Below are 25077 nucleotides of genomic sequence, written 5' to 3' on the forward strand. Positions count from 1 at the left end.
CAATATTTTAAAGTGAATAAGTGAGTGAATGAATAAGTGAATGAAGCCAATACTTCTTACTGTGATGCTTCTGTCCAGTGTTCTGTCCAGTCATACATGCTCTCGTTTCCTTTGCAGCCTTAAACGACCCACATTATCCACCATCACTGTGGACATGGCCAACAAGGAAGTCGCCTGCATTGACTTCCAGCCAATGGTAGGTCCCCATGTTGACTGGCCTCTAGTCCGAGTCATGGAAGAATAATGGTGGCAGGCCAAGGCCAACTTTCCTTGAGGGGCTGGCCGACTCCTCGTTCAAGATCCGAACTGGAGGCTGCAATGCAGTTGCCACTGAAAGGATTCTGTGGGCAAAGGACTAAAGGATGCAGGAAGCATCACAGGAAGGTGGGAGGAATATGCTGTGTCTCTGTACCAAAAAAAAACTGGCCAATGTTCAGCCATTTCGGGAGGTCGAATGTGATCAAGAGCCAATGGTATTAACAGAGGAAGTTCAGGATGCACCGAAAAAGAAAAAAAAAAAGACAAAATAAAACCTTCACTGTCATAGAGTCACTTCTGACTCATAGTGACCCTCCCTACAGGACAGGGTCACTCTGAGTTCCTGAGACTGTAACTCTTTTCGGGAATACAAGGGCATACCCTCCAAAAAATGGAATTTTACTGGGTGGAGCAGAGCTTGCATAGTAGGACATTTTCCTGCTAGGCGAGCATCGAGCAGCTTGCTCTGAGTTGGCGTACACAGTGACGTCACCTGGGAAGGTTCTCTCTGCTCACCATGATTTTTTTTTTTTTGGTCAAAGCAGTTTTGCTTGAACCTCGGTTTTTGTAATGGCTGGTTTAAGAGAACAGTGTGCGGCTGTGAAATTTTGTTACCTGCTGGAGGAGATATGCCGCAGAAACTGTTGTGACGTTGAACACAGCACTATGGGAAAAACTCAATAGTAGAAATGATTTCAATGAATGAATGAATGGCCACAAAGGGGAAATGTTGATTGATAGCAAACCTTGTTCTTGATATCCGTCAACTTCCCAAACAGAGAAAAATGTCAACTCGCAGTGCATTTGGAGTTCATTCTACCAGGTCAACCTGTTAATCAAGATTTCTATTTTGAGGTTCTAAAAAGATTGCGTGACAGTGTGCTTCAAAACAGGCCTGGTTTGTGGCAGACGGGGGACTGGTTTTGCCACCACAACTGCACCTGCTCACGCGGCCATCTCAGTGCGCCAGTTGTACTCACCTGACCTCACCGCGTGAAACTTCTTTTTGTTTCCTCAAATGAAGAGGAACATGGTAGGACAGCGCTTTGACGATGTAGAAAAGGTGAAGAAAAAACGAGGGAGCTGCTGTCAGCCATCCAAACAGATGAGTTTGAGAAATGTTTCCAAGAATGGAATCGCAGATTTGTCAAATGTATTAAGTGTCATCGAGAGTACTTTGAAGGTGATACGATTGTTTTGTAAAAAAAAATTAAATAAATACATAGCTTTGGAAATGAACAAATCCAGAGTTTAGGGAGGTACCCCCACATATGCAGAAGCATTCAGCAACAGGATTGAAGGGAGGCTTATTAGCAACCTGCAATATGCAGATGACATAGCTTATTAGCAACCTGCAATATGCAGATGATATAACTTTGCTTGCTGAAAATGAGGACTGGAAGCCCTTGCTGATGAAGATCAAGGGTGGCAGTCTTCAGTATGGATGCCAACTCAGTGTGAAGCAAACTCTGACCCTCACATGGGCCTTCCTGTGCCTGGATCCCAGGGAAGCTCCTGGGTCAGAGTCTCTCTTTCTCTTCTCTGTAGACGGCGCTCATTTCGATTGGATGTGACCTGGACAAAAAGATCATCGTTCAGAAGTAAGTGTGTCAATAATGTAGGAGACATGTGGGAGTGGATGGGACTGGGTGAGCGTGGAAAGATATTGGAGGAGGGGGGCGCGAAGGTGTGTGGATGGATGGGATTGTGTGAGCTTCTGAGGATATTGGAAGAGAGGGGATTGTGCGGATCTGGAGGTGGATGGGATTGGAGGAGAGCCGAAGAATATTGGGGGAGAAGAAATTGAGAGCGTATAGATGGATGGGATTGGATGAGGCTCTATCTATATTGGAGCAAAAGAATTTGGAGTGTGTTGATGGGATTGAGTGCTGGATGCACAGGTAAGAGTATCAATTATTCTGTCTACACTTCTGTTTGTTCAACATCTCCATCAAAACACACCGGGACTCATAGCGACACTGTAGGACAGAGTAGAACTGCCCTTATGGCTTTCCAAGACTGTACCTCTTTATGGGAGCAGAGAGTCTCATCTTTCTCCCATAGAACGGTGGGTAGTTCCGAACTGCTGACCTCGGTGCTAGCAGCCCAGCATCTTCATAATGAAAGGCAAATAATGAGTAGCAGGACTTTGAATTTAGGTTTGTGGCACGTTCGTTCCCCTTCCTTCACAAACATCGGTGCCACTCACCTCTCTTTTCCAAACCGTGTGCTCTCTTTTCAATCTCCTAATCCTCATTTTAATGACAATTGTCAAGGTATTATTGTTTTTCCTTTCTCGCTTAAATGTCTAAAAAAACTGTCCCCCAGCATCTACAGCTGTGCACCAGAAAAGACTGAGTGGCAGTGGGTTTTATCCAAGGCTTTCCTAGAGAGCAGACCATCCATGTTGCTCTCCTCTCCGTTCAGGCAGTGGTGCGCTGGTAAATGTGTAGCGACCCACTCTGATTCTTGTAGTCCCAATTCAGGGGGCAGTGAGGGGCAGCAGGTGTGCTCAGGTCAGGCATACTCCAAATTAGCAATCCCCATGGGCAGCTACGAAGCAGCAGGTGCCGTGACATAAAAAGTAAATGTCACTGCTTCTAAAAGCTCTGAGTGGTGGCGTGGCATATCTGTAGAGTGGGGACTAGAGAATAGTGAGCTTGGGCTGGTGTGGGTTAGGCTTATTTGGGTTTTACTTGGGTTGGTGTGGGTTAGGCTTATTTGGGTTGGACTGGGTTGGTTTTACTTGGGTTGGTGTGGGTTAGGCTTATTTGGGTTGGACTGGGTTGGTTTTATTTGGGTTGGTGTGGGTTAGGCTTATTTGGGTTTTACTTGGTTGGTTTTACTTGGGTTGGTGTGGGTTAGGCTTATTTGGGTTTTACTTGGGTTGGTGTGGGTTAGGCTTATTTGGGTTTTACTTGGTTGGTTTTACTTGGGTTGGTTTGAGTTAGGCTTATTTAGGTTGGACTGGGTTGGTTTTTACTTGGTCTGGGTTGGGATTACGTGGGTTGAGATGTGTCATGTGCTGTATTACATTGGGTTGGTTTGGATTTACTTGGGTTGAGTTATGTTGGTTTGTGTTGTGTTGATTGGATTGGATTGCGTTTACTTGAGGTGGGTTGAGTTGTATTGTGTCATGTTGGTTTGGGCTGGATCATGTTGTGTTGCGTTGGATTGGATTGGGTTGAGTTATTGTATTGGGTTGGGTTGGGTTGGATTGGATCAGATTGGGTTTACTTGAATTGAGCTGGGTTGAGTTGTATTGTATTACGTTGGTTTGTGTTCGCTCGTGTTGGTTTGTGTTGGATCGTGTTGTGTTGTGCTGAGTTGTATTGTGTTGTGTTGTGCTGGTTTGGGTTGGTTTGTGTTGCATTGGATTGGCTTGGTTTGGGTTAGTTGAGTTGTGTTGGATTGGATTAGATTTGGTTTACTTGAGTTTTATCGTGTTGTGTTGGTTTGGGTTGGGTTATGTTGTGTTGTGTTGAGTTGTGTTGTGCTGGTTTGTGTTGGGTTGGATTGGGTTGAGTTGGGTTGGTTTTGTTGGATTGGATTAGATTGCGTTTACTTCAGTTGTATTGTGTTCTGTTGGTTTGGGCTGGATTGTGATGTGTTGCGTTGGATTGGGTTAGGTTTACTTGGGTTGAGTTGAATTGAGCTAATTTTATGCTAGAAACATAAGGTGTCAGTGAACTCACAAATTCCTAAAGATTGAACTGCCAGCTCCCAGCAGCTAGTTGATGCCAACTCCAGCCTTCCACTTCACCAGGGCAAGTGAACAGCTAGCTGGTGATCTAGGATCCTACCAACATTCATTTTTTTCAGAACGGGAAAGCTTTGTTCATATATTATACACGGGAGCTTCAGATAGTTTGTGGGGATATCCCACCATCCTTGAATTCCATTTTCCCCACACACTTTTTAAAGCTCCCTTATATAGAGAAAAATATGTGAGCAAGGCTTTTAAAACCAAGAAACAAGAAGCCCTTGCCATGAAGAGGGTGGAGAGGAAATCTATTCATATACCTAAACAACGACAGCTGGTCCCCAGAATCAGTGTGAAAGTGGCTGGGTGATACTAACTTTACATGCCCAACAACGAGCTAAAAAGTTAGCCAGTTCCAATTCCCCTGGAGGCACCTCCAAGGACAGGCCTGGTAGTCTGCTTCCCAACGGTCACTGCCTTGAACTCTTATGGAGCCGTGGCACCTGCACACACGGGGTCGCTGGAGTCAGAGTGGACGCCACAGGAACTGACAACAACACAGACCAGCAAGAATAACTTTAAGAGACAAGCGAGCGTGGGCGGGAAAGAGGGGAAACTTCCAGTAGGCACAGGAAAGAGAGGGGAGGAAGGAAAGAAGTCCCTCCAGATTCCTTACCCATCAGACCTGCTCACCGATCTGAAGGGTTACGAAAGGAGGGCGAGGGAATGGACACCGAGGTCAATTCTGTGGCACATTGATAAACAACATTTAAAATAAACAACATGTAAAGAATGGGAGGGAGGGAGGGAGGGGCGAAGGGAGGAAGGAGAAAGGAGAAGCGAGCAAAGAAAGAGACTGCCCCATGTCACAACAGCACCCTCCCTCCCCACTGAGCTGGGTCAGATGGCCCTTGTCCTGCTGGTCCTGCTCCCTGCACGTGGCGTGTGCTCAGGATCACCCAGGTGGTGGCATGTACCAGAAATACCATTTCCCTTTGGGGTCCAATCGGACCCCACGGTGCCACCCGGACTCCTTTGTGTCCAGTCAAAGCACCTGGTTTGTCGTCACCTGGCGTCCGACGTGAGCACGGGCACCCTCGACTCCACTGGAGCCTGGTTAGCTGCTTTTTCCGCTACCGAAGTCACACCTGATGGTTACAAACCTCAGGCCCTGTCAGGTGTCTAACCTGCCAGGTGTCTAACGTGGGGGGAAGCCCCTCCCTCCCCCTTCAGCAGGGTCCCCCCAGTGCGACACCAAGTCTCCTGTCGCTTTCCTGATGGGACAGCCTTTGCCTGATCCCTCCTTCTTACTCTGGTCACAGTGGCAGGGGGACAGCTTCCCCAATGGCCCGCCCAGTGCCACAACCATCTCCTGTTATTAGTCACCCTGGCCTTCTGCCAGTCCCCTCCAGTCCCCTCCATGACTGACCGGCAAGTCAGTTCCAACTGTCGCTCCCCTCTCCAGGGGACAGGGAAGAACTGCCCCCGAGGGTTTCCAAGGACGCAGAAGCTGAACGCCACATCCTTTACCCAGGCTTATGAGCGATGACCGCTGACCTTGGGCTTGAAGACTGTGCCCCTGGGGTCTATGGGAATGTCCCACAGGAGTGGGAAAGGGGCGGCCATTCTAGCTGACACCAAGCCACAGGACCCCTGGCTTTGGGTCTGCCAGGCCAGGCCCAGAGTATGGGTCGGGTGTGTCCAGGGCTCCTGCCCAAAGCAGCCCCCCAAACACAGGGCCAGCATCAGCATGCATTGTGGGATGCAGAGGGACCTAGCTGGGGGGTGACCCACTTGCTCAGCCTTTGAAAGGGGTTCAGATTCCCCAGTCCCCATGCATCAGATTGGATTCTGTTCACCACACCTGCCCCTGCGCCAAATATACATGGTCAGCCTGCCACTGGCGTGGTGGCAAGGCACTCGGCCAAGGGCTGAAAGTGGACAATTGGAAGCCTACCAGCCAGTGCCCAGAGGAAAGGTGTGGTGGTCTGCTGCCACGGCAAGCGTTCGGAGTCTGGGAAACCCTCTGGGGCGGTTCTCTGCTGCCCTCCTGGTCTGAGTCGGACTGGGCAGCAGTGGGTCTAGGCTCCGCCAGGATGCCGGGATGGGGCGATAGACAGAATCCCACCTGAGCATAGGTAATCCTTTGTTAAGCTCACAGGGCCCTATTGGCACAATATTCGGGGTTCAGTCACTCGCCTTTGAGTGGTTGAGCAGGTCAGGCTCAGAAGCAAGCATGTGCGCGTGTGTGTGTGTGTGTTTGTGTGTAGAGAACACCCCAGAGCAGGTGTCCTCAAACTATGGCCCACGGGTCACGTGCGGCCCGCCGAGGACATTTATCCGGCCCGCCGGGTGTTTTTGCCTCGTTTTGTTTTTTTACTTCACAATAAGATATGTGCAGTGTGCATAGGAAGTTGTTCATAGTTTTTGTTTTTTAACTATAGTCCGACCCCCCAACGGGTCTGAGGGGCAGTGAACTGGCCCCCTGTTTGAAAAGTTTGAGGACCCCTGCCCCAGAGGGACATGGCCCCGCTGCACACAAGGACCTTCCCAGAGCCGACAGAGAAAGAAGGCCTTCCCCCAGAGCCAGCGCCCCAAGTTCTATAAGAGGAACCACATTTCTGTCGCTCAAAGGCGCCCCCTGTGAGCCGTCTGCTGGAGAGGACGGCCCCTGGGTTTCTCTCGGGGCTCGGAGTTTCTGACCCGTTCTCGTTGCCTGCAGCAACTTCTCCGCCTGCTTCAAGGGCATCCTGGACCCTGTGGTGCTGCAGGACAATTACACCTACACCATCGAAAAGTGAGCCTGGGATGCCCCCACCCCCCCACCCCGCAAAGGCTGCTCCCAGGGGGAGGGGGCTGCACCCACGAGGGGCGGAAAATGACTTCAGACAGCCACTGTCAGAGAGAGACCGCTGGAAGGGCAGGGCGAGGGAGAGGCGGCGGAGCCCAGCACGAGGGGTCCCCGAGGGTGAGACGCTTGAAATGAACCCTCTGTTACAGGATGAAGATAAGGGGCTGTCTGCTGTCTGTCCTACCCAGGGGTCCCCAGAGAAGCAGAACTGGGGACGGCTGGGTGTTATAGGTCTCCGGGTTGCTGCCATTAGTCACTGCCCGCTCGGGATCAGGACACAGCGTGGCCAGCCCTGTGCCATCATTGGGATGGGCGACATATTGGATACTGTTTCTTGGGGGCCTGCAGTTTTCCCCCAGTCCACTGCCAGCCCTAGCCTGTCTTAGTCTGTGGGACCTCCCCATCCTGAGTGATCCCGCTGTGGGGGGTGGGAGGGGTGTCGTCCTGCACCGTGCCCACAATGGCTGGGTTTGAGCCCACCATGGCAGACAGTGTCCACCCAGCTTGTCCAGGGGCCTTCCTCCATGTCACTACCCCTCGGCTGTAGAAAGCACGCTGTCCTCCTCCAGGGACTGGTCTCTCCTGACCACACGCCCAAGGCTCGCTTCTGAGGAGCTCTCTGGCCACACTTCTTCACAGACAGACCTGTGCGCGCTTCCCTCGGCCCCTAGCACATTTCAGGATTCTTCCTGCCGCCCTAAGTCAAGGGCAGGGATACGTGAGGCGCTGGGAAACGTGGCTTGGATCAGGCTCGCTCGAGTCCTCGAAGAGACGCCTGGGCTTCTGGAAACTCGAAAAGAGGGCTTTGACCAAAGTGGTTGTTCACTGCTCCCTCTGATGGGGACTGACAAGGGCCAAGTCAAATGGAACCTTGGACAACTCCCGCCTTTCTCCACGTGTGACCATGTCCCCCATCGGTCCAGTCTGTGGGGGCTTTGTTTTCTTCGTGTTGTGTTGCCATCCACGCTGAAGGCCGTAGGTTTCAATCTTCAGCAGTCAGTGCGCCGGGTCCTCCTCAGTTTCAGGAAGCAAGACTGTCTCCTCCGTATTTTGCAGGGGGTTTTTAAATGACATGTGCAGTTAAAATCAGTTATTAACTTCTGGTTGTTGTGAGGTGCCATGGCGTTGACTGACCGTAGGGACCCCGGGCACAACAGAAGGAAACACCGCCCGGCCCTGCGCCGTCTTGTCTTCACAGTGGCTCCCGTGCCTGAGCCCATGGCTGCAGCCATTGTGCCCGTCCCTCTCATCCAGGGTCTTCTCCGCCTTCGCTGTCCCTCCTCTTGACCAAACACGATGTCCTTCTCCTGGGACAGTCTCTCCTGACAGCCTGTCCAGAGTATGTCAGATGAAATCTTGCCTTCCTGGCCTCTAAGGAGCACTCTGGCCTGACTTCTTCCAGCACTATCTTTTCAGCAGTCTTCTCCAGCACCCCAATTCAAACGCATAGATTCTTCCTTGGTCTTCCTCATTCGCTGTCCCGCATTATTCGCTGTATAGTATTTATATCGTTCACCCAAGAGAGGTCGTGAACTGGACCCGTTGGGAGTGTGAGTCTTGAGATCAAACCTGGATTTGAGTCCCAAAAGCTCCACTTCCTGCTGCGGGTCGTTGATGAGCCTTCCTCCCATCCTGATGCCATGTTCTTCTGCATGTGGTCCAGCCTGCCGGATGCTTTGCTCAGCTATAAACCAAATAAGTGTCCCAAGAGGAGGCAACCCTGACGCACACCGCTCCTGACGTTGAACCATGCAGGTTTCCCCTCGTTCTGTTCGAATGACCGCGTCTTGCCCTGCACACAGGTTCACAGGAGCGCCAGCGAGTGCTCTGGGATTGCCCTTTCACTCGTTGCTCTCAGGTTGCTTATGACATGTCGCTGCATGGTCCGCGGGACACAGGTAAGCTAGTCTCTGCCATCAGTGGCAGTCCAGCAGATGCCAGCCATGACACCCTTCGTTCCATGCGCCCCTCTTGACCTGGCGTGTGTAAGCTGCTTTCACTTGGGGGACTGTAGATGCCACTGTTTGGACTGAACGTCTTCGGGGCGATGGTGTGTGGCCCCGTCTGCACTTTGCCGGGCCCCCTTTCTGTGGAGTGGGCACACAAGGAATGCCATCGAGATGTCCTGTGGGAAGGCAGCACAGGTGTCTTGGTTCTCTCAGGCCACACGTGAGTGGCCTTCACTCACAGAGGTGTGCTCTCTGATGGCTCCGGAGGTGAGAAGTCCCAACCCAAAGCGCTGGATCCAGGGGAAGCCTTTCCCTTGGTGTCTCCCCGGGTGCTGGGAAGTTCCCGGGGCTCCAAAGAATGTCCTCTCCTCCCAACTCTTCTTTCACGGTGGGAGGAGATGCCTCTGGTTTCTGCTCGCTTGCTTGAATCCCTCTGATATCTCCTAAGGGATCCTGCAGGTTACCTCCTACCTCATGAACAGAACCATCTCGAATCCTGTCTCCCGTCTCTCGTTAACCCCAGAGAGGTGAGGGTTCCAGGCACACAGGATAATGACCTTGGATCGCCACACAGAGAACAGGCTCACAGCCGAGCCAAGCTAACAGACTTCATTTGGGGCTCGGGGGTGCAGGAGTCAGATCCAATTCACAGCAATAGAACAAAACACAGCCTGGTCCTGCACCATCCTCACCAATCACTGCTAGGCTTCAGCCCCTTGTTGCAGCCACTCTCCGTCCATGTGGTCGAAGGCCTTCTTTTCCGCTGCCCCTCCACTTTACCAGGCATGACGTCCTGCTCCAGGGACTCGTCTGCGTGAGATGAAGGCTCACCCTCCTTGCTCCTAAGGGTGTTCCGGCTGCCCCGCCTGCAAGGACACATCCGCCTGTCCTCCTGGCAGGCCACAGTTCCTTCAGCATTCCCCGCCAGCACCATGACTCACACGCACTGATTCTTCCCTGGTCTCCCTTACTCGGTGTCCAAATGTCACAAGCGCAGGAGTCGATTGAAAGGCCACGGCTTGTGTCCAGCATGCCTCAGTCCTCAACGGAGCACCCCTGCCCTTCAACACTTGATAAGGGGTCCTGTGCAGCGGAGGCACCCAGGGCAATGCATCGCACGCTCTCTTGACTGCTGCTTCCATGGGCACGGATGTGGATCCAAGAGAAACAGCCTTGATAACTTCAACCTTCTCTCCCCTTTCCACGAGGCTGCCTTGCGGCCCAGCGGTGAGGATTTGGGTCTTCTGCACAGGGAGTTGCTGGCCATCCCGAAGGCTGCCGTCCTCGGCCTCCAGCAGCAAGGGCTTGACGTCCTCTTTCCCGCTCACTCGTTGGACAGCTGGTGCTCCCAGGGCTTCATCCCCTTGTTGAAACCATTCCCGGAGCGGCGTGTTTTGCTAATGCCTTCAGTGCTGCGTAGACGTCTTCCTTCAGTTTGGGCACAGGGGCTCTATGTATTCCTCCCATCTCCTTGTAATGAAAACACCAGTGACTGCAACTTCCAGCATCTCAACAACACACACACACACACACACACATACACACACACATATACACACACATACACACATACACATACATACACACACATACACACACATACACACACGTACACACACATACACACATACACACACACATACACACACATACACACACATACACACACATACACACACACATACACACACACACACACACAAGCCACCACAGGGTGACAAATTTGACAGACAAACAGGCTTGGGGTCCACTCCACTGCAGACAGGAAAGAGAGAAACTACCACACACACACACACACACTAGATGTCCACAGAAACCCTACAGCTTATTCTGAAGGTAGAGAGAGTAGCTGAAGCAAAATTAAAGACACGATGAAGTCCCAGAGCTGAGCAGCAGACTTCAAAGGGTAGCCCTAGAAGACGAAGGGAAGCATTGTCCCGAGACATGCAAAGACCTGGAGCGAGAAAGCCAAAGGGAAGGAATGCACTTGTCATTTTTCAAGGTAAAAGAATCGAAGAAAGAAAAAGGGGAAAAAAATTCAAGGCTCAAGTTGAACCATTGAAGGATCCCCATAGATTCAACATACTGAACGACGCAGAAAGCATCACAAGACAATGGAGGGAATACACAGAATCCCAGTGCCAAAAACAAAACAAAAAAAAAACAAACAGGTGGGCATTCCACCAAGTCTGGAGGTAGCATATGATACCACACTGAAGGCATCGTCCCAAAACGAGGCTCCAGGAATTGATGGAATACCAATTGAAATGTTTCCACAAGCCGGGTGGGGCACTGGAAGCACCCTCTGTGCCAGGAAATCTGGAAGACAGTAACCGGCCAACGGACTGGAAGAGGTCCATATTGCACCTCGGTTGGGAGGGCTCCGGTGTTCAAGATCAGGTGTGACAGGTGGGGGACCCCTGCTGGTTTGCATCCCTAGACCTGCTGGTTGTAGGGCAGAACCCAGGAGCCGGGGATAACATTCTAGTGGAACATTGTGTTTGTTTTCCGGAGGTGGAGCACACCACAAGGGAACTCCCTCTTTGCTCTTTGGGCCTTCAACTGATTGGACCAGGCCCACCCACATCCCAGGAGTTCGTCTGCTCTACTTAGGTCCGACTGACTTAAATCACGTGGAGGGGGGGGAGGGCGGTTGGCGACCGCAGGGGACAGAGTGGAGCTGTCCCAGAGTTCCCAAGGGTGACACCTTGAGGGAATCCGGTCACCAGGCCTCTCGCCCACGGAGTTGCCAGTGGGGTCCAATCATAGCCCTTTCGGTTAGCAGCCAAGCGCTTACCTGCTGCTCGCTCGGGGCTCCTTGAATCACATGCAACCGTTCCCCAACTGAGAATTAGACAGGCCTTGTCCCAAGGCCCCAGAGCCCAGTCAGGTTGACTCAAAATTCACCGGCACGTCCTCTTTCTTTCTCACTCCCCCCACCCTCCACAGGGAGGCCTATAACCCCAAGTACCTGCATCATAAAATGGCCAACAAAGACTTGCTTGCATATTACCCCTACAACATACTCGGCTGCCCGCTTCTCCTCTACTACGACCACCCATGGAAGCCAGTGGTGGAACTGTAAGACCCAGTGGGTGGGATGGGGGGCGGGGGCAGTGTGGGGTATCCCCTTGTCCCAGGGTTCCCCCTTCTCCCAAGCCCTTTGGTCCCCTCATTGCCCTCGCCCATGGACCTCTGCCTGGAATGTGGGCCCTGCCTCTTCCCCTCTCTCGGCACAGCCATCCCCTCTACACCCCAACTTTACACGTCTCCAAGGGCTCTGCTTGGCCACCATGCCCCACCCCCACCTCCTCCTCTGCGTGAGATTCTCTCTCTTGGTGGGCATATCTTCATGTGTGCCAGGGGAACGCTTACCCAGAGCGGAGGTGCCTGCCCAACCATCTCCTCACCATCTCTCCTTGGGGGTTCCCCTCCCTGCATTCCATTCCCAGCCCCTTGGTCTCCCAGAGATGATGTCTCCAAGAAGTTCCATGGGCTCGGAGGGGATCCCTGTTCTTTTAGGAGCCCAGTTACCCCCACTGCAAGGTGACCTCAGGGGATGGGCTGGGTTCGGAGCAGTGGAGCTGGGGAGCCCTCTAGTGTCAACTGGTCCAGGAAAGTCTGGGTAGTTTACGATCTGGAGCTGCACTCGTGTTTTGCATCCCTCTGTCAGCCCCCCGTGCCCCCCCCATGGGTGGGTGAGTAGTAAGGACTGCTAGTGGCCCCGTGGACATTAACCACCTGCCACGGAGCTATCTGCTCCCGTTCCACTGCCATCCATCAGGGGGCAGTCTGTGCCGCCTCCGCAGTCTGAAAAGTCTGCTGAAAGCTGCTCACGTGCGGTGACCCTGCTGGTGTCACCCAAATACCAGTGACACGGCTCCCGGCCTCCCGGCGACATCCGTGTCACCACAGTGCGGCACACTGACAGACAGGCTGAAGAAGGATCATTGCAGAAGAATGCGGAGAGTCTTAGCACGGACAGCTCAAGGGACAAGCGAGTCCCTCTGCGAAGAACTACACTCAGAATGCTCCTTGGAAGCAGAGATGGGAGACCGCCTCTCGGGCTCTTTGGACATGGTGTCAGGAGAGACCGTGCTCGGGGAAGTGGAGAGTCAGCCAACAAGAGGAAGGCCCTGGACAAGACCGAGGGACACAGCGGCTACAGCATACGAACCGTTGGGGGGCCTGGTGGTGGTTTGTTCTGCTGTCCATCAGGTTGCTGTGAGTCCAACCCAACTCGACAGCACTAAACATCCACTGCGCCTGTGCCACTCAGTGTAAAGAAGACAAAAACCCTCACAGGTGGACCAACAGGTAATGCGTGAGTCTGGGTGGGCGAGAGAAACAAAGTCATGGGCACTCATATGGGTATAGGAAAGAGCATTAGATAAAGAGTAATTGCATAATAAGAAAACATCCCAGCCTAGTCCAGATCAAGTCCATAAATCTGATATTAGCCTGAATGTCCGATACCAATCTACAAATTCCTCTGCAGGCTCAGGCAGCGCATGCAATGAGGCCAAATGCAGGACAATCACAGGCCAAGGGGTGGAAAGTCTTGTGGGTCCAGTGGCAGTGGAAGCATCTCAGTGCTGGCGTGGGTCTCCACGGGGCTCCTCCAGCTCCAAAGGCTCTGGCTGCCAACAGCGTAGCTCCACGTGGCTTGCCAACAGGAATGCCTCACAGCGAGACGAAAGAGAGAGTGTGTGTCTGGCCTCCAGTGAGCTATCTATCTCCTTCCCACCTCCAAATGAGGTCATCAAGCTGCAACCTGATTGACAGGCTAGACTCCACCCCTTCGCAAGTTGACAGGAGATTCTGTAACTGCCACAGGTAACATCACGGTACATGGAGAAAAGGTGGGAGTTGTAAAGGATTTAATTTTTCTTGGATCTACAATCAATGCTCATGGAAGCAACAGTTCCCCCACCCCCCAAAAATTCCAAAGGACATATTACAGTAGGTACATCTGCTGCACAAGACCTCTTTAAGTATTGAAAAGCAAGGTTGTCACTTTGAGGACTAGGTGCGCCCGACCCAACCCATGGTATTTTTAATAGCCCCTTAGGCTTGTGACGTTGAATAAAGAAGACTGGAGAAGAATCGATGCATTTGCGTCATGGTGCCGGGAAGAATCTTGACAGGACCGCGGACTGCCAAAAGAACAAGCACAGCTAGCTAGGAAGAAGTACAGCCAGAATGAGCCTTAGAAGTAAAGATGGTGAGGCTTCGTCTGACATCCTTCGGACACGTTGTCAGGAGAGACCAGTCCCTGGAGCAGGACATCATGCTTGGTAAAGTCGAGGGGCCAAGACAAAGAGGAAGGCCCTGGACAAGAGGGGTGGACACAGTGGCTGCATCCACGGGGTCATACATAAGAAGCTTGTGCAGACGGCGACAACACCTAACCACAACAAGATGCAGTGCCACCGCGTGGGTCCCGAGGGGCTTGTCACGAACACCACAAGACAAAATACTGTGCGGGTTGCTGAATGAGAAGCTAGTTTGCAAAGGTTCACTCAGAACACGGCCACTGTTAACAGTAAAACCTCAACCAAGAAACGCCTGATTGTGGAAGAGAATTTTGAAGGCGTGGCGAGGAATCCAGTGTAACCCCTGAAACTCTTGCCCCCAGGGACTCACTCTTTAAGCCCTGTAGCCTGAAATACCCCGTAGAACCCACACCGGCTGAACCTGGCACAGTGTGCCCTCCGTGGGCACTGTGCTTTTAAAAGAACTCTCTCTCTTTGCCGTTGGACTGACTGACAGCAACTGGAAAGGTGAGGTAGGAAGCTGAGGGGATGGGGAGCGGTGTCCACTCCGAAAAGGAGGAGGACAGGGTTGTCCAACCCAGACAACGTCCCACATCCGAGTCACGGACTTGAGTGGAGAAAGTTAAACTGGGACATGGTCTGTGTACGCCCATCCCACACCACCTCCACGGAATGCCAACACGGAAGAGAAAAAGTCCTATCTGGCAGCCAAGATGTATAGATAGATACCCATCCAGGATTTGCTCAGTGCAGTGGGGGTGACATGTTGGGCCACAAACCACAGGGTCAGCAGTTTGAAACCACCAGGAGAGAGACGGCGCTCTCTACACCCCACCCCACCCCCATCCAGAGTTACCGTCTCAGAAGCCCACAGGGGCCAGTTCTACCCTGTCCTATCGGGTCGCTATGAGTCGGAATCAACCCAATGGCCACGAGGTGTTTTATTTGTTCTTTTGTCTGGTGGCGCTGGGCATTGGGCCACTAACCTCAAGGTCAGCAGTTTGAAGCACTAGCTGTTCCGTGGGAGAGAGACGAGACTCTACTCTCATTAAGAGTTACGATATCAGGGGGAAAGGGAAAAAATGAGTTACAGTACCCGAAACCCACAGGGACAGTTGGGCCCGGGCCCTATAAAAGCCTTGATGGCAATGGGTCTTGGTTTGGTTGGGTATTGCAGGCCCCGCCCACCCCTCCATCCCCTTTCCCCCTCCCCCCACTCAAGCTCTCCTTCCCCTTTCACCCCTTTTTTCACCCCTGCTGGGAAGCAAACACGGGCCATGGGCCTTGGCGGTGGAGGTGCCCTTTGGCTCTGCAGCGCTGCGCTCTGCGCTCACGTGCGCGCGTGTGTCCCAGGTGGAAAAACGGGCAGTTTCTGGAGGTGGTCGACGCCGAGTTTGTCCTGCTGGAGGTGCACGGGATGTTCACGTACTCGTACTCCCTGACCGCCAAGTCCGCCAACTGCAAATGGCAGCCGCAGAACTGGAGCACCATCATAGCCAAGGAGGGCCTGCCTTTCCGCTGGTCCCGAGAGGTGACATTCCCCGTGGCACACTTGCACGCAGATGGCCTGGGCTGCTTGGGCAGTGGGGCGGGGCAGGGCCTCGGGGACACTCCCCCCAAGGAGACTGAGCATGACTGAAAACTGGCAACCTTCCATACACTCGCGCGAGTGTCCAAGCCTTCTTTCGTTCTTTATAAAGTAAAATCCGAGGCGTTGCCCCGTGCGTCAGACTAGAGCTGAGCGGCACCAGATAAAACGCAGGTCGCTAGGCCTTCCCCCCCACCACCACCCAGGCACCTCAGGGTGGCCTGGAGCGGGCAACCTTTGGATTGCAGCCTCATTAAAGCACTTGCAGGCCCCAGGGACAGGCTTCTAGGACAAAGGAGACACCACCCCCACCCCACCCCCACCCCCTGTGCGACTCAGAGGCTGCAAATCTTGACAGAAGCAGACCATGGTGGCATTCCGATGGCTGAGCTGCCACCCACCCCCCCCCCCCACACCCCCACACCCCGCCCCAAAAATAAATCTCTCTGCTCTGGAGTTTCCTCTGACTCCCTAGTGGTCCTATAAGGACCGGAGAACTGCCTGTCCCTGTGGGTTTCCAGACTGTAACTCCTTATGGGAATAAAGCGCTTCATGGGTCTCCATGGGTTTGAACTACTGACCTTGCGATTAGCAGCCCCACGAGGCACCACTGCACCACCGGGGCTTCCTGGACCCATCATGAAGGGACCAATTACATTCACAGCTTCTTTCCCTTCCATTTTTAAAAAAATGTTTCATTGTTAACTCTTTGGCGAGTGCTTCTATGGTTCCCCTCAGTCCATGCAGAAGGACCCAGTGAAGGCCAGCAGCCCGCTCAGGTTTGGGGCCTGGAGGCCAGTGAGCCGCTCAAGGTCAAGTGCAGGCACTCAGCCAGGGCCGCCAGCAGGTGGCGCTCGCTCCCGCATCCGCGGCGTCCGTGCGGCGGAGGGGCGGGGCCGGAGGAGGCTCGTTTTGCCCTTGGTTCCCAGCTGGGCAAGCGTCGGACCTGGGCAAGCCTCCCCGCTGCTGGGCGTGCTGGTCGCAGAGGCTGCACGTGGGTTACCCGCTTTGTTTTCGCTTGAAAGCCACACGCGCCTGAAACTCAACAGTTTCCGCATGCGAAATACATAGTCGCAGAAACCCTATATTAAAAACGAAAAAGCCACCGCCACTGAGTCTGACTCATCCTGATCATAGGACAGCGTCCTACGGCCCCTGTGGGCTTCCTACAGTAACTCTTTATTGAAGCCGAAAGCCTCGTCGTCACGCGTGACCCACTATGCCACAAGGGCTGGGCATATATAGATATGGGTACAGGTATGGAGATCAAATATATAGATTAGATATACAGATGCAACAAAGCAAAAACAACTCATTGCCATTAAGTCAATGTTGACTCATAGGAGCCCTGGTGGAGTAGTGGTTAGGCATTGGGCTGGGATCCGATGGACAGCAGTCGGAGACCACTAGCAGCTCCGTGGGAAAAAGATGGGGCTTTCTTTCCTGTAAAATAGTTACGGTCTCGGAAACCCATCAAGGGTCTCTATGAGATGCAGATAAATAGATTAAACACATATAAACTAAATATAAAGATCTAGATTAGATAGTCACCGTTGTGGAGGTGAATCCTATAGGACAGGGAGTCCTGGTGGTGCAGTGGTTACTAGGTAGGCTACTAACCACAAGGTCAGTGGTTCAAAACCACTACTAGCTCCTCCATGGGAGAAAGATGAGGCTTTCTCCTCCTGTAAGGAGTGACAGTCTCAGGAACCCACAGGGACAGATTTGTAGGTTGCTGTGAGTCGACATCGACTCAGTGGCATTGAGTTTGGTTTGGGGTTTTTTTTTTTTTTTTGGTCTGAGCCAGACTCCTGGCTGCAAAGGAGTCTGGGAAGCAAGAGTGAGGACAGCTGGGTAAGAGGAGAGCATGCATGGAGGAGGCTGGGTGCCCAGGGCAGAGTTCCCGCTGCAGGGACACAGGCCTGCTCATTCGGTCACCTCCTGGAGGCTGAGGATTGGAGGGACAGGACGAGGCTGGGGGCAGTGAGAAGACATGGCCTAACTTGTCTGTGTTCTCCTCCTCCCCAGAACTACGAGAGCTGCCACAAATCTGAGGAGGGTGACCCTTTGAAGTGGCCTGATGTCCCTTATGAGATATTGGGTGGCCCAACTGACAACAAGGTCATTTTTAACCAAAGGAACGGGATCTACATCTTCTGGCTCTCCATCGTGGACCCCTACTACAGGTGAGGGTCACCCCATGAAGGGCCAGAGGTCCTCGGGGAGGGGGGAGTGACACATGTTGGGGGACACACCTCCACCCTCCCCTCCGCAGGGGGAGAGGGTGGGGGCTCCTGTTCAGTCCCGCCAGCAGTCTAAACTGTCCCAGGAAAATGTGGCATTTTAATGTCCTGGTGATGGGTGTTTCACTAAGTAAATACCCAGCTTTGCTGGGTGCCAGGGACCTCCCCTTGTGGACCACACCCCCCTGCTGCCAGCAGTGCCAGTCATGGTGCCCTCGCTGAGGCTCATCCAGCCCTGGTGGTGGATGCTCCCACCAGCGGGAGGTGTGAGCATCAGTGGGGGTTTTGACACCAGTGTGGGCGTTCGAACACACCAGTGGAAGAATTTACCCCACAAAACAGGCCATGGGCCCTGCCCCAGGGCTGGCCCTTCACCCTCAGCCCCAGCATTTCCATGACTAGCAAGGGGACTCCTTGTAGTAAGCAACCTCACAGAGTGTGGCCCTGACTTCTAACTTGTCTCAGCATAGGGGCACCGTGAGGTGGCATCACTGTCTGCTTACCCTCTGTCCCCTCACAACCCCAACCCCAAACCTACCTCCATACTATTGGGTCAATGCTGACTCAGACACCCTATAGAGCGGGGTAGAACTGCCCCTGTGGGTCCCTGAGACTGTTAACTCTTTACGGGAACACAAAGCCTCTTTGTTCTCCCCCCTCCCCCCCCCCCCAGCAGCTGGTGGTTTTGAACTGCTGCCTGTGGTTAGCTCCACATGTAACCACTGCGTCACCAGCACTGGAACACAGAGTTCTGGAACAGTCCCAGGTGGGGGAGGTCTTGGGGCAAGGAGCAAGGGGGAGGTGTCCAGAGGAGAGAAGGGGGACAGGGATTCATCCCTTTCCGTCGAGGTTCCCCCACCCCCTGGTGAAGGGGCTCTTGGCTGTAGGTGTGAGCCCATCAGGGGAGCCCCAGAGGCAAGGTCTGGCCATCTGCTTCTGAAAAGCCAGCCTGGTGGCCAACTCAGCTGGGCCTGCCCTCCCTGCGTCTGACCTGCCAGACAGACAGACTCAGGAGCCTGCTCGGCCCTAGACGGTCACTGTGAGTCGAATGGACTCCACAGCAGGCGGTTATAAGTTGGGTTGGGGGTGGGGAGGAGGGTGGGGGTGGCTCTCTGGATTGAGTCTGGGGGGTGGGGATGGGGGTTTGGGGCAGAGCGGGCCTGGAAAGGCAAGTACAAGTGGTGCCCGCCGTCCTCACCCCGGCAGCTACTGCACCCTGCAGACCACCTTCAGCATCTACGTTTTCGGGGCCTTCCCCATGGCCATCTTCCCCACGGAGCTGCTGACGGTGCTCCTCATCTGCACGGTGCTGCTGTCCCTGTGGCTGGTCTATGCCCTCCCCAAGACCCGGCTCTGGGCCCGCCTCTTCCACAAACACCTTTCCTAAGCGCCGCCCCCGCCCCGCCCTCCATACCCCCCCAACCCCCCCGCGCGTGAAAGAAAGAGCCCTTCAGACAGACCTTGGGGTCGCTTTAAAATAAGCCCCATGGAGGAAAAGCGGGTGTTGCGGGGCTCACTGTCCGCCCGGAGCTTCAGGCGGTGTGCGGAAGAAAGGCCTGCCGACTGCAGTGAGAAAAATCAGCCTTGTAGGATGCCCCCTGCCGAGATTCCGCACCAAGCGCCCTCCGTGCGCACCTAGAAACAGTGTTTCGGTTTGTTTGTTTGTTTTTAATCCAAGTAAGGTAACACATTAAAAAACAATGTTTGCAGCAGGATTTAGACTACAATATAGCTGTTCAAGTGCTATTTTGTTGCTCCCCCTGCTCCAAGTAAAGTTGTTTCTTATGTCTATCCCTGTCTGCTAGTTCTTGTAGCAGCTCAGGGACGCTTGGTCTCATACATATTAGAGGGGAGGGGGACAAAACCAATGTTTACCCTGTGAGCACCCACACAGAGGGTGGGGCTGGGGGTAGGGGCTGGGTGGGGGTGGGGGTGTCACCAGGAGCCAATCAGCCGGGCACACCCAGCTCTTCCCCCTGCGACCCCCGCTTTGGCAGGCTGCGGCCCTGCATCCTAGAGCCCAGGCGCTAGAAGGACGTTTGCCGCATGGCACGGCGGGACCCAAGGCTGCCCGGCCCTGCGCCAGCCCCCGCTATGGGCTCCGGCTGGCATGTGGGGCTCTGCAGGGACTCCAGAAACAGGTCACCAGGCCTTCCTTGCCACCCTGCCTTCAGCCTGGAAGCTCGGCCCAAAGGAAACCTCGTCCAGCCTCCCAGTGACAGAGAAGCCCCACGGGCAGGAGAGTGAATCTGGAGCATGCCCTGTAGTCTTCACGGCTGGCTCAGGCCCGCCTGATTCTCTGCCACCTCCTGTAAAGGGCCCTCAGGCACGGAGAGGGACATGCCCCTGTCCCTGCCTCTGCCTGCCCAACACTAGGGCCAGGTGGAATGAGTCTGTTCCAAACAAAACAACCTGCTGCCATCGAGTCGATGCGAACTCATTGTGATCCGAGAGGACCGGGTAGATTTGCCCCTGTGGGTTTCCAAGACGGACCGTGAAGACACGCAAAGAACTCACTTCCATTGAATCGGGATACTTTCGCACGGGGTAGAAAGCCTCCCCTCTCTCTCCGGGAGCTGCCAGTGGCTTCGAACAGCTGACCTTAAGGGTGGGCAGCCCAGGGCGGGGTGGGGATTCTACTGTTGGACCTGCCCACCATGCCTGCTCCCTAAACTGAAATCCTTAACGACTTTCTCAAGAAACGCCGGGCCAATTTCACCAGCCTTCTGATGGCGCTGACGTTAAGCACAAAAACCCCGCCTCCGTTCGTGGTTGAACGACAGGGCTGGCTCGGTGCATCGCAAGTGCCCTGGGATGCAAGGGGACAGCCGACCGCACCTGTCTAGGAAGAACTACAGCCGGCATGCTCCTTAGAGACGCATCGGGAGAGGCCAGTCTTCCTGGAGAGGGACATGGCGTTGGATGACGTGGAGGAAGGCCCTCAGCAAGATGGACGGACCCCTTGGCAGCAACCACGAGCTCACACAAAGCCCGGGCGGTGAGGATGGCGCAGGACCAGGCAGTGTTTCCGTCGGTGGTGCACGGGGCCGCCGCTACGACCCCGGCAGCCTCCTCTGCTCAGCCTAGTAGGGTCTGCTGGCTGGCTGGCACGGGGTCTCCCCACCACCCCACTCCTCCCACAGTGAGAGCAGAAGTGGGGGCTGGGACATGTGTTTGTCCCTGACAGGCGCTGCAGAGACTGCCGGGGCCCAGTGGGGTCGGCCCCCTCATGGGCCACCTTGTCGGGGACTCTGGATCTGCACCCACAGCAGGTAAAGCCACTGTCATAGCTCACCTCCCCGGGGGAGCCCCGATGACCCCACAGCCAAGCCCTGGGAGGACAGCAGCCTCTGGAACCCCTCGAGGCAGCTCCACTCGGCCCTGTGCAGCCTTGGTGGCCTCACGACACAGACTAGCTTTGCCGAGGTCAGTGTTCACCACACGGGCAGTGCTGTGCAGGCAAGGGCTGGAGAACCCCCAACCCCAAGACTCCAGCCAGGACCACCCGGCGGGCCAGTGTCCAGATCCCGTGGGGTCTCTGTGGATGCAAACGGGATCTGATGCCATAGGCCCGGTTCCCTGGGTTTGCTTTTTTAGCGTGTGTGTGTTGTGTTCCATCTCACACAGTGCTTTCCCCTTCTCTACCCACAGACCCTGTAGCCCCACGTCATGCCACCTGTGTGTGACCCGTTCCCCCACCCCACCCTCCTCACCTGGCCTCGTTTGGGCTTCTGGCACTAAAAGCAGGCGCTGGGCTGGAGGACAGGTTGCGCGTCCCCAGCAGTTTCTTCCACCCGAGGTAGAGGTGAGAGTGGGCTGCCCTTCATCTCCGCAGGGCTCTTCCCAGGACTCCCTCACTTGGTGTTTTAGTCTCAAAGGCAAGGCTGGGGGTCGGGCCTCCGGGAGAACCGCCGGCCTTGCCCGGTGGGGGGGTGGGGACAGGGTTCGGAGGTGCTGACCCACATACAGATCCCACCCACAGACCGGAGGACCTGAAGGCTGGCCCAAGCCCTGTCCTAGTCTCCCCACCTGGGGAGGGTCCCGAAGAGGCAGTCCCAGGACAAGGGTCCCTGGTCCCCAAACCACCCCCGCAGAGAAGCTGGGGCCAGTTTGTTCCCAGACCCCTGGCAAACACCTCCATGCTCTGTTTACATGCTCTCTGGGAGTGGGGGCCCTCCAGGGTTACCTGTGGGGGTGCTGGCACAGGTGAGGAGGGTACACTGAGGTCCCCAGGGCAGGAGGGACGCATGAGCCTGGTGCTGAGGTGCCTCCCTTCCTCTGTGCCCGTACACACCCCCTGCTCACCTGAATGCCTTCTGCACCACCCCCACCCACACCAGACATTCACATGTCCACACGCACCCTCAGCCAGCCTTCCTGACCCCACGTGTCCTTGTGGACCCGCATGTGTGCCCTCAAGCTTGGCCCATATTGGTGTTCCCCACCACCCCCTGGAAGCCAGAAAGGAGGGCCCCTCAGAAACAACGCGTCCTGCTCGTTGCTGGCCTCCAGGAGTTTCTCTCCCTCCCTGGGCAGCTCGGTCTCCCGACCAGACCTGGGGCAAGACTCTGGGCCTGGTGGCCTCAGACACACGCACACGGAAGCCAGGAGCTGGAGTCCACCGCACAGTGATGGGTGTGCACGTGTGTGGGTGGGTGTGGTGGCATTTGGTGTTGGTGTCAGTGTATGACTTATCAGTATCACTGTGTACACGGCTTTGCATGTTACTGTGTGAATTCCCATGTGTCCGTCCGTCACAGGGCGCATGTCTGTGTGCCAGTGTGACTATCTCTGTCAGTGTGTGTGTCTGTCCGTCCGTCCGTCACTGGGTGCATGTCTGTGTGTGTCGGCGGTGGGGGTAGATATGTCCAGGGGGCTTCACAGAGCTGGTGGGCAAGCAGGAATAAAAGGTCATGGATTTCTCATCTGCCACAACTGTTGGCTGCAGCCTTGTATGTGGGGGGTGTGGTTGTAGCCATGGGGGGTGGGAGCGTGTGTGTGTGCACACGTGCACCTAGCCCACCAGGCTCCCCAGGGCCCAACTTGTCTAGCCACCCGGCTAGACAGCAGCATGTGGGGGCCAGCCCACCCTGGCCAGGTGCTGCTCACGTCCCTGTAGCCACAGAGCTGGCCCTGAGCCAGAAGTCAAACATGCTTTAATGGGGGGGTGCCCGTGGCCTGCCTGTTCTTGGCCCCCGCCTTGCCCTTCCTGGCACCCGAGGTGCCAGCCTTCTTCCTGCCAGTGCCAGGTGGGGTGGGTTGCAGGCCCGGCACCGGGGGCTCGACGGCCAGGTGTCCTGGGTGGGGGGGCGGGGGCGGGGACGGCTCCTCGTCGAGCGCCTTGAAGTTGAAGAAGTAGTCGACGTTGGACACGGTGTCCAGGATCTCAGGCACGCTGTAGTCGAAGGACAGCAGTTCGTCGGGCAGGTGCAGTGAGCGGATATCACTGGATGAGTCGTCCCCGCCGCCACCGCTGTCGGGCTGCTGGACGGCCAGGGCCCGGTGCGGGCCACCCTCGGACCCGGGCTCAGGACCGCCCGGCAGGCAGTCGAACAGCTTCATGGCGTCCTCTAGAAGCACCTTGTCCGGCAGCACCAGGGCCTGGGTCACCTCCGCCTCGGGTGCCTCGCCCGCAGCCAGCGCGGGGGCAGCTGCTGGGACCTCGGGCTGTGGGCTGGGCCTGGCTGGTGGCTCCTTGGCGGGGAATCCCAGGGTGTCCTGGGGGACCTCGTCAGCCCCGTAGAACTGGCTCAGGCGGCCCTTGAGGTGGCTGTAGGGGGCAGGCGGCAGCAGCGGCTCACTGGGCACTGTGATGAGCAGCGGTGGTCGCTTGTCCTTGGCGGGTGGTGGGGGGACTGGTTCCACGAAGGCTGGGGGCCCCCCATCTCCCATGAAGCCGAGGGCCTCGGGGGCAGAGCCCTCAGGGGGGAAGTAGGGTATGACATATTGGCGGGCCCCCGACACTGGCTGGTAGTGGGAGTACGAGGGTGGCGGCTGGGGGGTCTGCGCCTTGATGTAGGGCTGAGGCTCCAGGAGGTAGGTGCCTGGGGAAGCAGGACCCAAGGCTGGGACCCCTGGCTGTCCCCCGGTGCCTGTGGCCACGAGCTTGTAGAGGGAAGCCTGGCCAAAGTCAGAGGCTGCCCACTCGATGCGATAGATGCGCGGGTCAAAGAAGCAGCCGCAGGGGGCCATCTGGAAACCTGTGGGGGGACACAGCCTCGTCCTGGGGACACGGGGAACATGGCCCTGTCCTGGGGCACCTGGTGGGGCGGACACACGGCTTCATCCTGGGGGACACAGGATGGGGGCATAAAACCTTTCTGGGCAATGTGGGGGGGTTGGATATGGTCCTGTACTGGTGTCCACAGGGATGACAAACAGGCCTCATCCTAGGACACATGGGGGCTGGGGGTGGAGGCAAGTGCCTGAGTGGCAGTCCCTGGGAAACAGGGCGGCAGAGGGCACAAACTGGGTCCTGGGGGGTGGGACCAGAGCTGTAAGCTGGGGCTCATGGGGACAATGGACACAAGCTGTGCTTTCCCACACTGGGGCGGGGGCCAGGACTTGGGCCCTGCTGGAGGGCAGGAAGCAGGCCCACCTGGAGACAAGGACACGGGCTCTCCTGGAACCCACTCGCTGGTCCTGGGGGGAGGGGAGGCCAGTACCTGCCGGCGGGGCCGGAAACACCTCTTTCTCCGAGTTTGGGGGGTGATACAGGGTGGAGGAACCTGCAGGCAGAGGAGGGCGGGTCCTGAGCCAAGTGGGTGGAGCCCTGGGCCCTGACTCCACGGTGGGGGTGGGGCATCCTTACCCACTGTGGGCAGCGCATCGGTGCAGGCCACGGGCTGATTGCCTGGACCGTCAGCACCCAGGACCCGGGGACTGAAGCCTTCTTGAGGGGCAGAGGGCAAGTAGAAGGGTTTGGGGTGCTGCATGGGGCAGTGGGCTGGGCTGGGCCGGGCCGGGCAGGAAGCGGCACTCGGAAGTGTGGGCAGCCAGCCACAGAGCGGCTTGGAGTCTGGCCGGGTTCTGTTTGCTGGGTTACTCAGGCAGCGGGTTCCAGGGGCCAGGGTTCCAGGCTCGGGGGCTGGGCCAGAGGAGCCCCTGCCTCTGGCCTCTGCCCAAAGGGCCCACCCAACAGTCCCCTGTCCCCTTCTCCCCACACGGCAGGACCCTGTGTCTGCTCCCAGGGCTGCAGCTTCACTCAGA

The 25077-nt window shown here is 55.7% G+C and overlaps 2 protein-coding genes and 1 non-coding gene across 3 annotated transcripts in view; 2 read left to right on the plus strand and 1 right to left on the minus strand.

Moving 5' to 3' along the window:
* Positions 1-19255, plus strand: part of CATSPERD (catsper channel auxiliary subunit delta) — a 61009-nt gene extending 41754 nt beyond the window's left edge. The window contains exons 14-20 of the mRNA XM_075530463.1: positions 118-196; positions 1807-1859; positions 6684-6758; positions 11711-11842; positions 15391-15568; positions 17654-17811; positions 19075-19255. Of these exons, the coding sequence (XP_075386578.1) occupies positions 118-196; positions 1807-1859; positions 6684-6758; positions 11711-11842; positions 15391-15568; positions 17654-17811; positions 19075-19255 (856 nt within the window). The remainder of the gene's footprint in view (positions 1-117; positions 197-1806; positions 1860-6683; positions 6759-11710; positions 11843-15390; positions 15569-17653; positions 17812-19074) is intronic.
* A 320-nt stretch (positions 19256-19575) lies between these two features.
* LOC142438362 (small nucleolar RNA SNORA63) lies at positions 19576-19710 on the plus strand. Its single transcript, XR_012782747.1, has one exon. It is a non-coding gene; the product is annotated as a small nucleolar RNA SNORA63 (small nucleolar RNA).
* Positions 19711-23013: 3303 nt separating this feature from the next.
* On the minus strand, positions 23014-25002 carry PRR22 (proline rich 22). Its single transcript, XM_075538978.1, has 3 exons — positions 24680-25002; positions 24534-24596; positions 23014-24068 (listed from the first exon to the last, which is right to left on the minus strand). The coding sequence occupies exons 1-3, from the start codon at positions 24801-24803 to the stop codon at positions 23014-23016; spliced, it is 1242 nt and encodes a 413-aa protein (XP_075395093.1). The 5' UTR covers positions 24804-25002.
* Positions 25003-25077: the final 75 nt, after the last annotated feature.

The sequence above is a fragment of the Tenrec ecaudatus genome, chromosome 1 (genome assembly GCF_050624435.1).
Source record: "Tenrec ecaudatus isolate mTenEca1 chromosome 1, mTenEca1.hap1, whole genome shotgun sequence".
NCBI lineage: Eukaryota > Metazoa > Chordata > Mammalia > Afrosoricida > Tenrecidae > Tenrec > Tenrec ecaudatus.